Genomic DNA, 17,997 nt, shown 5'->3' with positions numbered 1-17,997 from the left:
TTTTAAAACAAAGGAGGATACAGACAACATGGAGAAGATCCAGAGGCTATTCATAAAAAAGATTAAAAGCTTAGAAAATAATACCTGCACAAAGGTTAAAGGGACTGAAATTGTTCAGCCAGAAAAAAGTCTGAGGACACCATTTAATAAGCATCCAAGTATACAAGAAGGGTTCTTCCCCAGAAAATAGTGACCAGCTGTTTTCCATCTCCAATGAGGGCAGAATAAAGGAAAACAGACAAATTGAAGCCCAAGGATTTTAGTTAAATAAAAGGGATGATTTCCTGTCTGAGTAATGAGCATTGTAATGGCCACTGTGTGTCTATGGAAATCTTCCTTCAGAGGCCTTTACAAGAAAGACAGATTTTCATTTGTGCAAGGAAGACTACTATTTCACAGGCTTGTCTGTGCTTTTGCTAGTAAAAGAGGTATCCTATGACCAAAATACCTACACTAACAGACCCAAGCTGGGTCACACATCATTGAACATTCCACGGACCAAGAGCACACAGAAGAGCAGACCATATTCAGTACCGGCAGGTAACTCAAAACCACTGTAGCCACACATTTGCTGGACATTTTGTATTTCTGTGAAGAGAAATCAAGGGCTGCTAACTGCCCATATCATTACGGGTATGTGCACCCAGCTGCAGGCGGGAGCGGTAGTTTACTGTTGTCACTTTTATTGCTATGTCACGGGCAAGATCAATCTTACCAATTAAAGATGCATACAAAAGTTTTTCATGAAAGAATGGTAAGATCTCTGATCTCCCCTACCCTGGTTAATTGTTTCTTGGCATCTCAAATTCCATCCTTAGTGATTTACTCCTTTGGTTCAAAGCTCTGGAATTTTGGAGGAAAAGACTCATGAACATAAAACATTATTAATCATTTTATACCTACATGTCTGATGCTTTCCTAAAACAGGTTTTGGGAGAAAGTGAGAAGGAATGGAACTGAACCAGAGCTGTGAGAGAAGATGTTATTTAGCAAAGAAGGGGCCAGGGAGGCTATTGCTCCGAGCAAATGGTCTCTCATTTACAATTTTGTTCAAGGACATCAGATGAATGAGGGAGCAGGAATACACAGGGGTCAGTGTCCCCTTCTTGGTATCTCTCCTAAACCCTTTTAAAATCAATCTAGGATCTATTTCTAGGATACACTCCTAAAAATCTAAAGCAGAACCTAACTGGCTTTCTCTTAGTAATTAAGTGAAATTACATAAATGTGCTGTCCAAAATGAAACAATAAAACTGTGAAATATTTTTAAAATCACTATGTATTATAAATATATGAAAAGAAAATATTTATAAAATACATACTCAATTATAATAACTTAACCCAACATTTCATCATTGACAAACAGGTTATGAAGGTTAATATAAATAATATAAAAGATAAACACGAAAATGGGTAATTTCTCCACCCATTCTTAATACAACATGGCCTCCACTAACTTTACCATCTGGGTCACTCACTCTCTACTGAATATGCTCCACTGTGTCTCCACCCCTCCTATATACTCCAGATAAGTTCTAGGCATTGAGAGCAGAGTGAAGCTGCTTATTTCCTTGCTCTAAAATGTGGTTATTAGTCCTAGCTGCACCTCAGAAGTACCTGTACAGTTTTACTGTTTTGATTTTTTGATTTATTTTTTAAATTGAGATGCCCAGGCCCTACTCTGGCCTGCAGAACCAGTATCTCCGAGGGGCTCCTACTATGATATACACTTCTGAGGTTAGCTACATGGACCCAGGAGCAGGGTTTATCTTGTAAATCAAGCCCACTGCTCCAGTGTGTGGAGATCTCTTAAGATCCTAATCGCGTCTTAGAATGTTATTTATATTTTGCTCCACTTCACGTCATTTGCAATTCCAACAGACTTTCACTGTACAGCTTCATCCAAGTTTCCATAAAAAATGTTAAGCTCAGCCAGCGCTGAGGCCTATGCCCTATAGCATACAATGAGAAATCTTCTCCTTGACAGTTTAAGACTGAACACTACGGCTGAGTGAAATTTAGCAACCACTGCCATTGCCTCTGGTAAGCCTTCTTATTGTACAGGTGGGAAACCTAAACACTGCATTTCCTAGAACTCCCTGCACCTTATCCTGGATAAGTGCACTTTTTCATGATTGGAAAAGAAGGGAGGCAGAAGCCATGAGCCTCTGACAAGCACAGTACTCAAGAGGTAAGGGTTTCTTAGAGCAGCATGCCAGCGTCCAGTCAACAGCCTCACAGGTTGCAGTAGCCCTGGTAGCATTCTAATCCCTGAAGGGCAACAGGGCTTGAGCTCAGTCTGTATCACTGAACTCCAGAGGCCAATGGCAGCCTCTGGATTCACTGCCTTCCTGACTGCAGCAGCTATATATTCCATCCAGGGCCACTCCTGTGAGGTAGAGGCATTCCTGGAGGCCTAGTCTACACAGCCCTCTTTTCCAACGTTTCCACCGATTTTGTTAGTAGTCACATCTCTGACTTAAATCTCTTTATGTTTAAAATGCCCAGAGCAGTTTCTGTTTCCTCCAATAAATGCTGACTGATACAAGCCCATGTAGCTGTAACCATTCAACCCTCATAACAGAACCATCAGCCAGTTCATACTACATAGTGGCTACCAGGATAGCATCAGAAACCTTGTCAAATACTTTTCCAAAATCCTAAAACACAATATCCAAACCCACAATTTCCTCTGACCTATATAAGCTTAGCCATGCTGTCAAAAAAAGGAAATTCTATTATTTTGGTATAATTCATTCCCAGCGAACTATGCAAAGTTGTACTAATCTCAGTCTCCTTTCCTAAAGCATTTATAGATATTCTACACTCCTGCCCGAAAGGGATGTCAAGCTCACCAGCCCCTGAGTAGTGATGTTGATCTGGGGGCCAAACCAGGGTCTGTATATTGGTTCCACTGCTTACTTGCTGTAAGACCTTGGACAAGTCACTTCACATCCCCAAGTCTCAGTTTCCTCAGGGGCAAATGGTAGTAATGATACTACTCTACAGGATCCTTGTGAGGGGTCAGTAAGATCATGTATGCAAAGTCCTGAGCACAACGATGGCCTATGCCAGACCCTCCACTAATGACAGCTATAATTTGAGAAATCCACCTTTTTCTCTTTTCTGAAAATAAAAAATTACAATAAAATTTAAATTTACTCTTTCATGTCTCTTGTGACGCTTTCATGCATTTTTCATTTTTCTCAAAGAGACATCAAATTTCACGAACAGTGGAACATAGTTCTCTCACTTGAAAGTTATCTCAACACACATTATCGATCATACCTCTACTTGCAGATCCTCAGATCAGCTGAGCGATCCCTTCCCATCTCCTCATCTTGCCATTCAAATTGTTCATATTTATGTTTGTGCTACCCTGTTCATTTTGGGGGTCATTATTCCCCATAGCACCCCCTCTGGCTATCTTACTGAATAACTAGAAATGGAGCGAGGTCTTAGAGGAAGGAGGGGAGGGTGGGCGCAAGAGTTTGCCCTGGGAAGGAAAAGGACTGGCTCACTGCTCACTGGCTCAACATGTGCAGTCCCGGGAAGCCCAGGCCTCCCTCACCGTGCAGGAAGCAGGGCTCCAGTTTCCCAAGCTGCTGGAAGGCCAAACTGACAGAGGATCAGATGGAGATTATTTCTTATTGGTGACCTACTCTGCTATGTGCTTGATATATCTACCTAAGTTAATCTGCACTCACACACAAACACATATCCACAAAAGACCAGAAAAACAAATATACATCACTGAAGCTCAGAAAAGATGAACACAGTTAAACGTGGTCTGACTTTAAGTCCCATGGTCTTCTCAGTATACCACATCATTTGTTCAGAAAAGATTTGATGAATTTCTACTATTGTGCTGGATACTGCCTTAAGCACTGGGAATACAGTGGAGTAAATAGATAATCACACAGAAACAAGCAATTACAATACGGTGTGACAGATGCTATTCCGAGGAACAGCATGAAGTGAGCTGGCAGCCTACGGGAGGGGCACCATCCCCCAGCTGGGTCAGTGAGGGAAGCAGCCCCTTGACTGAGCCTGAGAGGATGAATATGAAGTAGCCAAGGAATCAGCAGTCCAAACAGAGGGGCTGTGCAGTGCAAAAGCCCAAAGGTATGAAAGAGCATTCTAAAAGCTGAGGAGCTGGAAGAAGGCTGGACAGGGAATAATGAGCCATGAAACAGAAAGGTGAGCAGACACCAGAGAGTCTACTGCCCTTTAATTCGTGTTGGGCTTTAAGTGAGAGCAATGGGGAGTTGCTGGAGAGCCATAAGCAGAAGAGAGAGATGCTGGATCTGTGGGGGGGGGGGGGGGGGGCTAAGGATGGAGGCAGGGGATCAGTTAGGAAGCCTTTCATGTGAGAGACTATGAGGATCTACACTAGGGAAATGCCAGCAGAGATGGTGGGAAGAGGGCAGAGAGATTCAGGAGGCAGAACTCGAGATGATATTAATTCAGGGAGGGGTGAGAAAGAGAGAGAAGTTAAGGACGACTCTAAATTTTCTATCTTATTCCAAAGTCTATGCTTAAAAACATCCGTATAGTCCTTCTATATTCTCAAATGATAACGTTTAATTTTTCTTTTCTATGAAGCAGAAAGCAAGGTCACCTATTGAAACTGAGAGGAGAGGTGGCAGGAAGAGACTCAGTGAAGGTCTAAAATAGCCACTTTGCAGGAGAAAGAGCTGAGGCAGAGAAACACAGGCTCCAGGAAAGTTCTGAAGGCCCTGAACTGGTGATCCATCTACATAGATCTGAGACTGCTTCCATCAGCACTCAGCAGCCATGGTGAAGATGCCCAGAATATGGACAAAGACACTGATCCACAGTCACATTTTGTCAGGAGGGGCAGAAGAGAAAGAGAATAGGGCAAAAAAGTTAAGGATATGAACAAGCAAGTAGCTAAAGCTATAAAACATAATCTCTAAACTGACTGGAAAATGTGGCTCTTCCTCAGATACCTACAGAGACAGTTTCCTCTCCGGGCAATCAGAGCTACCAATCCAGCCCCAGCTCTGTGAGACCAGAAAGTTCCACCACAGAAACTGAGCTGTATAGATCTAAGCTGAACATGGTAAAAGACCCCAGTCTTTCTCTTTCCTGAAACAATCACTCTCCCAGAATCACTCCCAAAGATACAATCTCTAGTATCTCATAAATTTGATGACAATGGATTCTTGACCTGGTCCTAATCTACTACTTCAGGATGGAAAGTCCCAAATGTTTATTCCTTTAATGACAACCAACCTGCTTTGCACCTACTGTCAAACATTCATAAGTCCAACTGGATAAAGTACAATATATGAAGAAGGAGAGACCCAGGGATAAATACTGGCTGGTGCCAGATTGTGAAAGACCTTGGTTACCAAGCTGAAGCCTGGACATCCTGTGGGTTATGAGGAGGCCCCAGGGAGATATGAGTGGGAGTGATGGGAGAGGGAGGGTGAGAGGAATGCCATCATCACTGAAAACGGGTTTGGAGAGTTCTTCTGGGAACATGCCCTTATGCCTATTTTATTATTTTTTTAAAGTTTATGTATTTGAGACAGACAGAGAGTCAGCAGGGGGAGGGGCAGAGAGAGGGAGAGGGGGAATCCCAAGCAGGCTCTGCACTGTCAACGCAGAGTCCGACGTGGGGCTTGAACCCATGAACCATGAGATCATGACCTGAGCTGAAAGTCTAACACTTAACCAACTGAGCCACCCAGGTGCCCCATGCCCATTTAAAAACAGATCAAATTTTAAATATTTTTTGTCACTATTCTCTACTTACTTTCAAGAGATCTTTTAATAATTTTGCTTCCTATAGTCATACCACCACATCTTTCAGAAGTAAGGAAAACAAATCCATAAATTCCAGCTTCATGAATAAAGGTATAAAAGAATATGCAAACATAATTTAAGCTGACAAGAATATGGCAACTCATTTGAAACTCCAACAGGAAAGATTATGGAAATCAGGATCTTCAGCACACAATATAACATTCTAGACATCTTAGAAAATTAAAAATAATATATTGCTATAATGTGTTTGGGGAACAAAAATGCTGAAGACACATTAGCAAATGGGGCTTTGACATGACATAACCTGAGAGCTCAAACCAACTAATCTAAGACGTTTTAAAGAAGATTTAGATCATTTAAAAAAAAAAAAACAACAACCCAAAACTAATTATGTGGTTTCAGGAAAAGTAAGTTCTGCCTCAATAACTTCTTTATATTCTTTATTGCTATACTACAGGATGACAAACCCTGTGGGTTACACCAACATCACTTGATTAGACTTTTGGGAACACGTAAGTCCCACATTCTAGAATGATGTCTGAATTGCAGAAACTTAAATTACATGGAAAGTTGGCTCATGGGATTTAAGATTTGCTAAAGCACATAAACAACTGCAAGCATATAAGCTGCTATCTGCTCAACTTAAAAATGAGCTTTCAGTAAAATGTCTATGGCCTAACAAAATCATACTTAGGACATAAAGTTATATACTGAGTGGTTTCTGTGGCTGTCAAAGCTAAAACTCGCTACAAAAAGTTATGTGGAAATCTGCACTGATAATTTAATGCATGCCGTCTGATAAATCATCATCACAGAGCCCTTCCTTGAAATATAATCCAACATGAATTAGATGCTATAAAAACTCATTTTTAATAACCACTGCCTATATACTGATGTTCAACTCTGTGACTGCACAGAAAAAGTTGTTTATGTAGTTTTGTAGGGGGCTCAGTAGCTCTCCAGAAGATGCAGCGAAGCGCTCAATGATCACCTAACTGGTCTGCTAAGGATTATACAGTTTTACTAAAAGAAATTTTACCAGCTGTGGAAAAGCGATGCTACATGCTGAGGGGTAATATGTTGTAAACTGTCTTATCATAGGGTCTTTTTAATCTGCAAGGCACTTAACTTGTACCCTACCACTTTGGAGGCTACAAGACCATCCGACACAGTTGGGTAAGCATGGTACGGATGCAGAAGGCCTCCTGCAGTCAGAAGCCTAGCTACGAATACAATTTTTAGGCTGCTTTCCAGGGCAAAGGCTCAGGAGACTCACCAGTTGTGGGAGATTAAAAAAAAATTCATATCCCTTTCCCAATTCCCACCCAGGATTAACTATGTGGCAATCTGCTTGCATTTTGTGCTTCATGACCCTCCCTTTCAAAGAATACAACCATACTGTGCTATACATACCAGGAAATGTGAAGAAAGCAAGAGCAGTGAACAAATGGCTTGAAGCCATGAGGTAAGACTCACCAAAGAGCCTCACAGGGGGAGTAGCAAAAAGAAAGGGGTATGCAAAAAGAAAACAGACATGTCACAGAGAAAACTGCTGCCTATTTCCACGTTACAATAGTAGCAAATCACTTGAATATTTGTAACTTTCTAGGCTCCATAATGCAAGAAATCATGCATTACTGCTTTTGTGCCATTCAGAAGCAGTGCTGTGCAGTGGAAAACAGCCTAGTGCTTAGATTTTGACATTGACCACACATGACCAGGGTAGGAGGGGGAAGAGGAGGGTCAGTAGGTATCAAGAGATAATTAATCTGCTTTTGCCTACAACTGTGAAATCACAATGTCCTACCCTGTTAACTGCAATCTTAAAAGGTACAAAAAGAAATGCTAGTCTGCAAAAGTATCTCTGTCTTCATCACTCTGTAAGCAATGGAGATCAGAGAGAATGTCTTAATCGTCATTTTAGCCCCTGCAGCATGCCTGGCACTGTGCCTCACACATGACAAGCAGCAGTAAATATGCACTGAACTGAATTTTCGGCATGAGTAAGCCCGTCTCTTGATCCTTCTTTCCAATGTTTCTTCTTTTCCCAACCAAGACCTTGTTTCTTCTCTTACCTTGCATCCTCTGTCATCTGTGGCTTAACTGATAATTTAGAAAACATGAAATAATATTATGTTGTATTTATTGGAACAGAATTTTATGTTCACTTTTTTACTGAGGAGGTAAATGTTAGGAACGTTATCCTTTTTTTTTTTTTTTTTTTAATGTTTATTTATTTCTGAGAGAGACAGAAACAGAGCATGAGCAGGGAAGGGGCAGAGACAAACGGAGGCACAGAATCCAAAACAGGCTCCAGGCTCTGAGCTGTCAGCACAAAGCCTGATGCGGGGCTTGAACTCATGAGCCACGAGATCATGACCTGAACTGAAGTCAGAGGCTCAACCGACCGAGCCACTGAGGTGCCCCAGGAACGCTATGTTTTTATCTCTAAAATAGTTTACAAATTAAATTAAGCTATGGGTTAGTATCTTTTAACAGAAAAAGTTCCATAACCCTAAGTTAAAGATGTGCTGCTTTCTGCCATATTAAATTTTTTTAAATTTACTTATGCCATACTCTCCTTACCGCTAAATAATGCCCGGAAACAAAATTTTCCACAACTGGCTATAAAAAGACAAAATGTATCCTAGTTTCAATAGGAAGTGTACTTCTATAGAAGATAGAAAATTAATATTCAATGGGAAAAAGCCACATACTTTTCATAGTCCCATCTTCTTCTTCTTCGTCTTCACTGTTTATAACCATGGTCCCCAGGTCAGATTCTAACATGGTGCTGTTATGTTCAATCATGGTCTGGGCCCCTTCACTCATCGTGCTCGTGGCCTTCATCGTGCCCACACTTTCTGAGCTAGTCTTCACCATGGTGTGGGAGTCCAGCTCATCTTCATCCTGCAAGCAAAATACTGCAGTGAAGGAAGACTTTTCTAAAACGGCCAGATTTCTTAATTCTTCACAATATGACAAGCATATGATACTTTTTTAATTGAAGTATAGTTGATACACAATGTTACATTAGTTTCAAGTGCACAACATAGCGATCTAACGTCTCTATCTATTATGCTATGGTCACCACAAGTGTAGCTGCTGTCTGTCACCACACAGCACTATCACCCTACCATTGGCTATATTCTCTATGCCACACCTTTCATCTCCATGACTTATTTACTCCATAACTGAAAACCTGTAGCTCCCACTCCCTTTCACCCATTTTGCCCATCTCCCTCTTAATGTTATTACTATATTTCAAAATAATTTAATATAACGTTAATTTAATGTAATATTAATATATCTGATATATTTAATAATATTAATGTATAATACATTATAGTAATATAATTAACTTGATATACTTAATATAATATCAATATCGCTTTCAATAATGAAAATACTAATATAGCTAATTTTAATATACAGACATACATACAAATGTTATCATAAGAGCCCAAGTTATCCAAAATAATCTAAAGTTTTAGGTAATTAAAGCTCAAGCAACAGAATTTCTATTGGATGAAACAGAAGGCTGCTAGCTATTTTTTAAAAATTTTTTAAAAATGTTTACTTATTTTTGACAGAGAGACAGAGCACAAGCGGGGGAGGGGCAGAGAGAGAGGGAGACACAGAATCTGAAGCAGGCTCCAGGCCCTGAGCTGTCAGCACAGAGCCCGATGCGGGGCTGAACTCACAGACCTCGAGATCAAGACCTGAGCTGAAGTCAGACACTCAACCGACTGACTCACCCAGGCGCCCCTAGCTATTTTTAAAATAAGAATTAAGATAGGTAAATTACCAACACATGCAAAACAAAGAATACAGTGACCAAAAAAATATGAGACAGCACATTAAAGACAGAACATGTTGGCACTATTGTAACAGTCATGTTTACAAAACTTCGTACAAAGGCCATTAGCTTTTTTCTTGTTAAAATTGTGATAAATACACATAAAATTTAACATGTTAATAACTTTCAGTGTGTATTTCTGAGGCATTAAGTACACTCACAGTATTATGCAATCATCACTCATATCCATTTGCAGAACTTTTTCATTATCCCAAACAGAAACCCTGTGCCCATTAAAAAATAACTCCTCATTCTCCCCTTTTCCCAATCTCCAGTAACCTCTCTTCTCCTCTCTGTTACTATGAATTTGTCTATTCTAGGTACCTCATATAATAGAATCAAACAATATATGGCCTTTTGTGTCTGGCTTATTTCACTTGGCATGTTTTCAAGGTTCATCCATGTCGTAGCATGTGTCAGAATTTCATTCCTTTTCAAGACTGAATGATATTCCATTTATATATATACACACACACCACATTTGTTTATCCATTCATTTGTTGATGAACATTAGGCTATTTACACCTTTTGGTTATTATAAATAATGCTGCAATGAACACTGGTGTACAAGTATCTATTTGAGTCCCTGCTCTCAATTATTTTGGGTATAAACCTAGAAGTGCAATTCTATATCATATGGTAATTCTTTTTTAATTTTTGAGAAACCACCAAATTGTTGCTCCCAGTTGCTACACCATTTTACATTCTCACCAACAGTGCACAAAGTTCCATTTTCTCCACATTCTCACCAAGACTTGTTATTTTCTAGTTTTTTTGATAACAGCCATCCTAGTGGATATGTGGTATCTCATTGTAGTTTGATTTGCATTTCCCTAATGATGCTGAGCATCTTTTCATGTGCTTACTGACCATTCATATATCTTCTCTAGAGAAATGTCTATTTAAGTCCTTTGCCCATTTTTGATATAGGTTGTTTTTTGTTGTTGAGTTGCAGGAGATCATTGTATATTCTAGATATTAACCCCTTAGCAGATACATGATTTCCAAGTATTTCTCCCCATTTTGTAGGTTGCCTTTTCACTTTCTCGATGGTTCCTTTGATGCACACGTTTTTAATTTTGATAAAGTCAAAGTTATCTGTTTTCCTTTGTTGCCTGTGTTTTCATTGTCTTATCGTAGCCATTAGTTTTTAAATGTAAATTCACAGAAAGATCAAATCAGTAATATAAATATGAACCAAAAACTGCTCTTTAGAATGTTCGTCAAAAGATAAACTGAAATTGGGCCATAAAAATAAACTAACAAATTCTGTTTGAGAAACCAGACAAAATGCTACTTGGAAAAACTTGATACATACTGTGAAATTCATTTACATACATTCCACTTTAGGTAGAAACAAGCAAAACCTAATTCTGACAGAGGTCAAATGCGAATACAGAGAATAGGAACATCTGTATAGTTGTCAGCTGTTTGATGGCCCTTCCTCTTCCTGAACCTGCATGATAAATTCAGCATATCTCTCAAAGTCTTTTGTGCTTCTTTCACAAGGTTCTCTTTTATTTATTTATTTATTTATTTATTTATTTATTTATTTATTATTTAATATGAAATTTATTGTCAAATTGGTTTCCATACAACACCCAGTGCTCATCCCAACAAGTGCCCTCCTCAGTGCCCATCACCCACTTTCCCCTCCCTACCACCCCCCATCAACCCTCAGTTTATTCTCAGCTTCTCTTTTAGATGACTTCGTCATTCTTATGCTTCGACTATTTAACATGTTGAAGGCTCCCAAATCCCGAAATCTTCCTGAACTTATTACTTAAATGCTTAATGACGTTTAAAACTCGACAATCCGAAATCAGATATCATCTCATCCACCTCTTTAGTCTCTCCTGTCTGCCTCCATCCCCAACAACGACCACTACAAAGCACAGTAATCTGCATTAGCTACCCAAGAGTAAAAAATCAACAGGTCTTCTTAGGTTCATTCTGTCTTTGATTCTCTATATCAACAGAGTTCTGTATATCAACTGTTACTGAGTAAATTCCTGATTGCCTCATACTTGGGTGAATGCAAGAAAAGCTCCCTGACTAAAGAGTCTCTCCCACCCTGACCTTCTAGAATCAGACAGATTCCTGGCTTGAATCACTTAAGAGACATAAGACCTCTAGGTAAACAATTTAAACTCTCTAAACTTTAGTTTCTTTCATTGGAGTTATGATGATTAAATGAGAAAAAACATGCAAAATGCCTACATATTACTAGAACAAAGTAGTTTCACACTTTCTTCAAAGCCCATATACCATACAAATCTTTCTTAAAAACGATTGTACCATAATATCCTACTGAAATCTCTAATGGCCATAGTTCTTGCCTGCCTTAAAAGCTAAACAATTCTGCCTCATTTTAATGTCTTCTATGTTATCCTATTTTATCTGTTATCCTATTTTATCCTCCATTTTACTCAGGCCAACCTTAACTGAGTCTCCAGCTGCTATAAACCCATGTCACACTATGCTCATTAAGACCTGTTCTTTCTTTGTTCACGTCTTCTTCTCCACTCAGAATGCTCTTTCCTCTCTGTCCATTCTAACTAAATCCTATAGTCCCAGATCAAGTATCTACTACCTTCATCGCTAATTTAGTCCTTATTCATTATCCTCTTCTCTAAACTTCTATAGAATTTATAAGCTGCATCACACACTTTTGCATTTAAATTTATGATCTCATATTGTGAATAACTGCTTTGTAAAATCTTTTAGAAATATAAGTATCTTATAGATAAGAATACCTTACAGTACCTCCGAATCTACTCCAGTGTTTCATTTGGTATTCCATATACAGTAAGCATTCATTACATATTTACTTTACACAGAACTATAAAATCATGAGCCTTTAACAATTCAACCCCTCATTTTATTTATGAAAAAAATGAGATTCATAGAAAGCAAGAGACATCCCTAAGGACACATATCTATTTAAAAGCAAAGTGGGAGTAAGAAACTAGTTCTTATATTTCTTAGTCTATTACTCCACTAAATGCATGTATCTTACTTACATTTAAATTTTGATCCACTTGAATGCTTAAGTTAGAGGTACAGGCTTACAAATTTAACAGCTTATGTCACCAGCGCCTATTCCCAAAGAGTCCACACAAATTATTTGGTCCATTCTCGTGAAACCATCTTCTCTTATTTGTACTATTAAAAACAGTACAATTATACTGTATGATTTAAAAATTATAAACTATACATGTAAACTATATATATAAACTGTTAAAAATTATAAGCTGTTAAAAACCATTAAAAAATGGCCTCTGCATAGTTTTCTCTTCCCACTCTTGCCCACTTTAGTCTCTCAAAGGCAGATTGATCCTTTCAAAAGATAAATCAATCATTTCATGTTACTCTCCTGCTCAAAACCCTGCTCTTGGCCTCCTATCACACTTAGAATAAAATCCAGAATCTTTATCAGCCAAATGTGATCTGGTTCAGTAACATCTGCCAATCCTATCTCCTATCACATTCCTTCTCACTCACCAAGTTCCATCCTTGGCTGTTTCTTGAGCATTCTAAGCATGTTCCTCCTCGAGCCTTTAAATTGGCTGATCTTTCAACCTGGAATGCTCCTCCACAAGACAGCTTTATTCTTTACTTAACTCAAGTCTCTACTTAGATGTCACCACCTTAGTGAGGCTTTTTCTGACCACCAAGCTGAAAGCAACGTCTCCATCAATCTTTTATCCTTCTGTATTCTTCATAGCCTCTACTTGGCTTCTCTACCACTAGAATGTAGGTTTGATGAAGGCAGAGGCTTCTTTTTCATCGATGAATCTCCAATGCTTAGAACACCTATCACACAATAGGTACTTAATAAGAACTTATTTAATAAATGGATCAAATTATATTTTCACTTGTTAATTCATTCAGCAAGGATTTATTGTAAATTTGTAATATGTCAAGGAGTAGACCAGGCATTGGAGATACAAAGATAAATAAGAAAAATTCTGCTCCATTTTGGTTTTTTAAGGAGTCTGATGTCTAAGAGAAACTGACGGACGTGTAAGGGATAAATTACCAGGCGATTTGTTAAGTACCATGAGAAAAGTGACCTCTACCTCTGCCTCTAACAAATGAAGAAAGCCTCGGCGAGGAGGCTGCCCTTAAATTAGGTCAAAACGATACATACTATGTATGTAACAAATACACACAAATTTGGGTGACTGCTTTATATTACAGCTTCTTTTTATAGCAAAGCCACACTCAGACATCCCTTCTCAGCTCAGACACCCCAAGACTGAATTAAGTGCCATATTCTGTACTGTCAGAGCACCTTATGCTTATGCCACTCATATGCTTATTACGCAATACTATAATTATCTATATACTTGACTTGTCCAAATCTCCCATTAGATTCTAAAACCTGTAAGTACAGTAACCAAATCTTGTTAACAGTTCTATTCCTGGCATCCAGCACAAAGCCTGTTCTTAGTACATAATCTATTAAACTAATGTTAAAGCCCTTATTATGAGGTAGTGCCAAAGCACAGAACTGAGGACAATGTTATACAAGGTTCTACGGGAGAATTTTATTTAACTTATTATTTTAAAGTACAGAATGGCTGGGGCGCCTGGGTGGCTCAGTCAGTTGAGCATCCGACTTTGGCTCAGGTCATGATCTTGCAGTTCGTGAGTTCGAGCCCCGTGTCAGGCTCTGTGCTGACAGCTCCAAGCCTGGAGCCTGCTTCGGATTCTGTCTCCCTCTCTCTGCCCCTTCCCTGCTCATGCTCTGTCTCTCTCTGTCTCTTAAAAATGAATAAATGTTAAAAAAAAATTTTTAAATAAAATATAGAATGGCAACTGAAGAAACTGAGAGGGAAAATAATGCTATTAACTAGAATTATTAGTTGATCATTTTTTTAATAGTCATAAAAATAGTTACCAATGAGTAGAAGAACTTACGCTAAAAACTTTTTGTAGGCTATTCCCATTTAATCCTCTTATTCATCCTGTGAGATATTATTAACCCCACTTTGTAAACAATGAACCTGAAATTCAAGTGAGTTTAATAATTTGTCTAAGGTCATACAACAAATAAGTAGAGGAATAAGGATTCTAACTAGGTCATTCTGATTCTGAAGCCCAAGATCTAACTTTCAATTTTATAAAGCTTTACAATTATTTACAGCATTTCTCAGGTCTAGCTGAATTTAATAGTGGTTAGCGGGAGCATGTCTCATTTTTGCTAAAAGATAAAGAAACTGACATACACATAAATAAACTGATTTGTACTTGGTCCGAAAGCTAATAAAAAAACCTGGGATTACTCTTTCTAGTAGACCCCACTGAGAAAGAAAGGAAACAACTGATTTTCTATCAGTTCTTTTAAAATATCAACTGCTAGTTTAGTACCTTATTTTATCATGTTTGCAACCAGTTTAATTCCCAAAACACTGCATCTATTTTTATATGTGTGAGTCATTTATCTCTCATCCTTGTAAGATTCAGTGCTGTGACAATTAACATAACATTTGGGTGACGGGCAACAATACTCTTAGTCTTCCTATATCCATATTAGATTTGAATCTACAATAATGAGGGCTGCACTTCTGGATTCACACAACTAGCCCAGACAATCTATACAATTATAAAAACAATAAATCAAGTTTGGAAGCGATTGCTCTTATAGCATATTATCTTCACTGACAGTCACTTTGCTAAAGGATGCTAATCTAATTTACAAATTGACAGTAAATAAAAGAGCAATGCAAAAAAAAAAAAAAGAATGAGGATCCAATTCACTAATGGGAGGGTGGCACCCAAACAGTAATTAATAAAGTACAGATGGAATGAGAACCAGTTTCTATGAAATTTGAAGACTCAAACACTAATAATGTGGTGATGGTGGTAAAAACTTTTCAGCAATACTTTTTACTTTTAAAAAATCATTAACTCTGAAATTATTCCTGGTATTTTAGATTATTATTAAAATTCCATTTGGTGCTTTTAACATTTTTACAATAAAACAGTTAAAATGTTTTTCCAAAGTCACACTTCATTTATATATATTTTGTTATTCCTCACAAAAGAAAAGCAGAAGAAAAACATGTTGATACTTTATAGAAAAAGGTCTGTGGAACAGATGCTTCTCCACTGTAGAAAGCAGCCAATTCCAGTAAGGAATACAATAGCATTTCAATCAGTGGTCATCATGTGCCAGGAATGCAAAACAGAGTACTGATGATAATCCAGGTTATGAATCATAAAATCCACATGGAATACAAATATTTGAAAACATTATTAGGAAATCCTACTCCATTGCTAAGATAGATTTATGCTGTAACAGTCTGAGAAATAATCAGATTTTGCGTTAGGTATCCCGACATATGCAAGATCTACTACTTTAAAGGATTTTCTAAATATTCAGCTACTCTTTGATATTAAAGATATTCACATAAACACATTAGAAAGCATTTGCCACTTGTAACATTGATGAGATAGACTATTCCTTAAATACGTGTTTTTCCAATTGGAAATACTCTTTTATTTCCCTTCTTGAAATATTAAATACATCTTTACTGCTAGTACAATTACATAACAGCACATTATCAGCATACAGCAGTGATCTTAATGGTTTTGATTCAACTAGAGAATTCCACTGAGGATACATTCTGCTACAGCATACAAAATTTACTTTTATTTTTACTTTTATCGTTTTTCCAAAACGATTTTTTAGGAAAAAAGTGAACGTGTAAAATATATAAATGAACCAATTATATAAACAGTTGCAATATTATAGTGGTCTGGATATCTTTCAAACCTCTTAGAGGTGCTAATCAGGGATGACACTAAAACAGCAAATAATAAATGTAACAAACATACTATAAATGCATAACTGAACTCTTGAGACACTAAAGGAAATCCCCAAGGGCCCCAAACAGAGCTGGGAAACAGTGAGAATAACCTAAATCTGACCTCAGGGGCTGCCTTAGGGGCATAAGATGATGGGGGTGGGGTGGTAATAGGGTATCCATTTTAGTGGATAAAGGGAACAAGCGACAAGTCTTTGGGTTCTCTCCACAGTAGAACTGAAACCCCTGTATAAAGGTGGGGATCTTGAAAGTCTACATCCTCAGTGAAAGGGTGAACAAGAAAAAATGTACTCAAAGGCAGAGAAGACATGCAAACTTGTTTGTCTCACTTCGGCTTTATGCAAAGATGGGAAGTGGGTGGTCGTGGGGCTTCCTTTTAGAAGGTATAGTTATGGGTTTTGGCTTTCTAACATTACCCACAAGGTGTGGGGAACTTCATGCTGAGAAATTAGCCTAATGCAGTCCCACTATGGAAGTACCTGGGGTGCCTGATGGAAACAAACAAAAATATCCACCCTGGACAGGGACTCAAACTCAATCATCAACCCAGAAATAATCATTCTCAGAAATAAAACCCAGCTAGAGTTGAGCTCACAATCCAAAAGATAAGTAATGAATGAACAAGCTATCAAGAATGGGTAGAAACAACAAACACCAGAAGTAAGACTCCCTTCTCCCTTAAAATTAAGTTAGTCAACTTAGAAAGCTGCATCTTTCTAAGACAAAAATTTCTAGGATAAAAATTAGTAAAGAGTATACAGTGGCATTTTAGACTGGAAAAAACAAGCACAAAAGTAGAAATAATTCTGTCTAGAAGGGAAGGCATTAAGTCATTCTGACTGCATTAACAAATGACCTACAGTTTACAGAGTGCTCTCAACACTGAGAAATGGAATAGGTTGGTCGGCAGAGGACTGACCGGAAACTTGGAGACTCAAGAATGAATGGAGGACAAGACTGGAGAAAGAGAACCTGGAGTCAGAAGGTTATTACTGAAATCCAGATTTGAGGTAATCACAGCCTATACTAAAAGGTTTACAGAAACAGGAATCACAAGTCGAATCTGAAAGAAATCCTGAAAGAATCAATAGATTATGTAAACTTTCTGGTCAAATTATCAAAATAACTCCAATACTCTGAACCTAAAGAGATGAAACTGACTCGAGAAAAGTGTGAAAGGTTCTAATTTGAAAAGGTGGAGAAGATAAAATAAATAATGCCAATTATTTATAACCAAAAAATGACTTAATGGAATTTGCCACTGTCTCACATGATGAAGGCATTGAAATCTAATAATCACTTTGTGGTGAAAGGGTCAAATAGGAAATCAACAAGGCATGTAAGGTGCGACTTCAAGGGAATGGACATAAAACTGGGGAAAACTATGGCAGGAATCTTTCACTTTTCTCCCTGTGCATAACAAAATCCGAGGTTGTTGGTTACACTGCTAACCTGTGTCAATGATAAATTTGACTTATTACTTGAATTAGTAAAAGCAAAAATGAA

General features: G+C 38.1%; 1 protein-coding gene across 1 annotated transcript in view; it reads right to left on the bottom strand.

The window, feature by feature from the left end:
- The window catches only part of STK3 (serine/threonine kinase 3), a 281,099-nt gene that overhangs the window by 77,205 nt on the left and 185,897 nt on the right, over positions 1-17,997 (bottom strand). Inside the window, 1 exon segment of the mRNA XM_027064153.2 lies at positions 8,514-8,706. Within this exon segment, the coding sequence (XP_026919954.2) occupies positions 8,514-8,706 (193 nt within the window).

This window comes from Acinonyx jubatus, chromosome F2 (genome assembly GCF_027475565.1).
Source record: "Acinonyx jubatus isolate Ajub_Pintada_27869175 chromosome F2, VMU_Ajub_asm_v1.0, whole genome shotgun sequence".
In the NCBI taxonomy this organism is placed as follows: Eukaryota; Metazoa; Chordata; class Mammalia; order Carnivora; family Felidae; genus Acinonyx; species Acinonyx jubatus.
The sequence above is the reverse complement of the archived record's forward strand: the minus strand, read 5'-3'. Positions and strand labels throughout refer to the sequence as shown.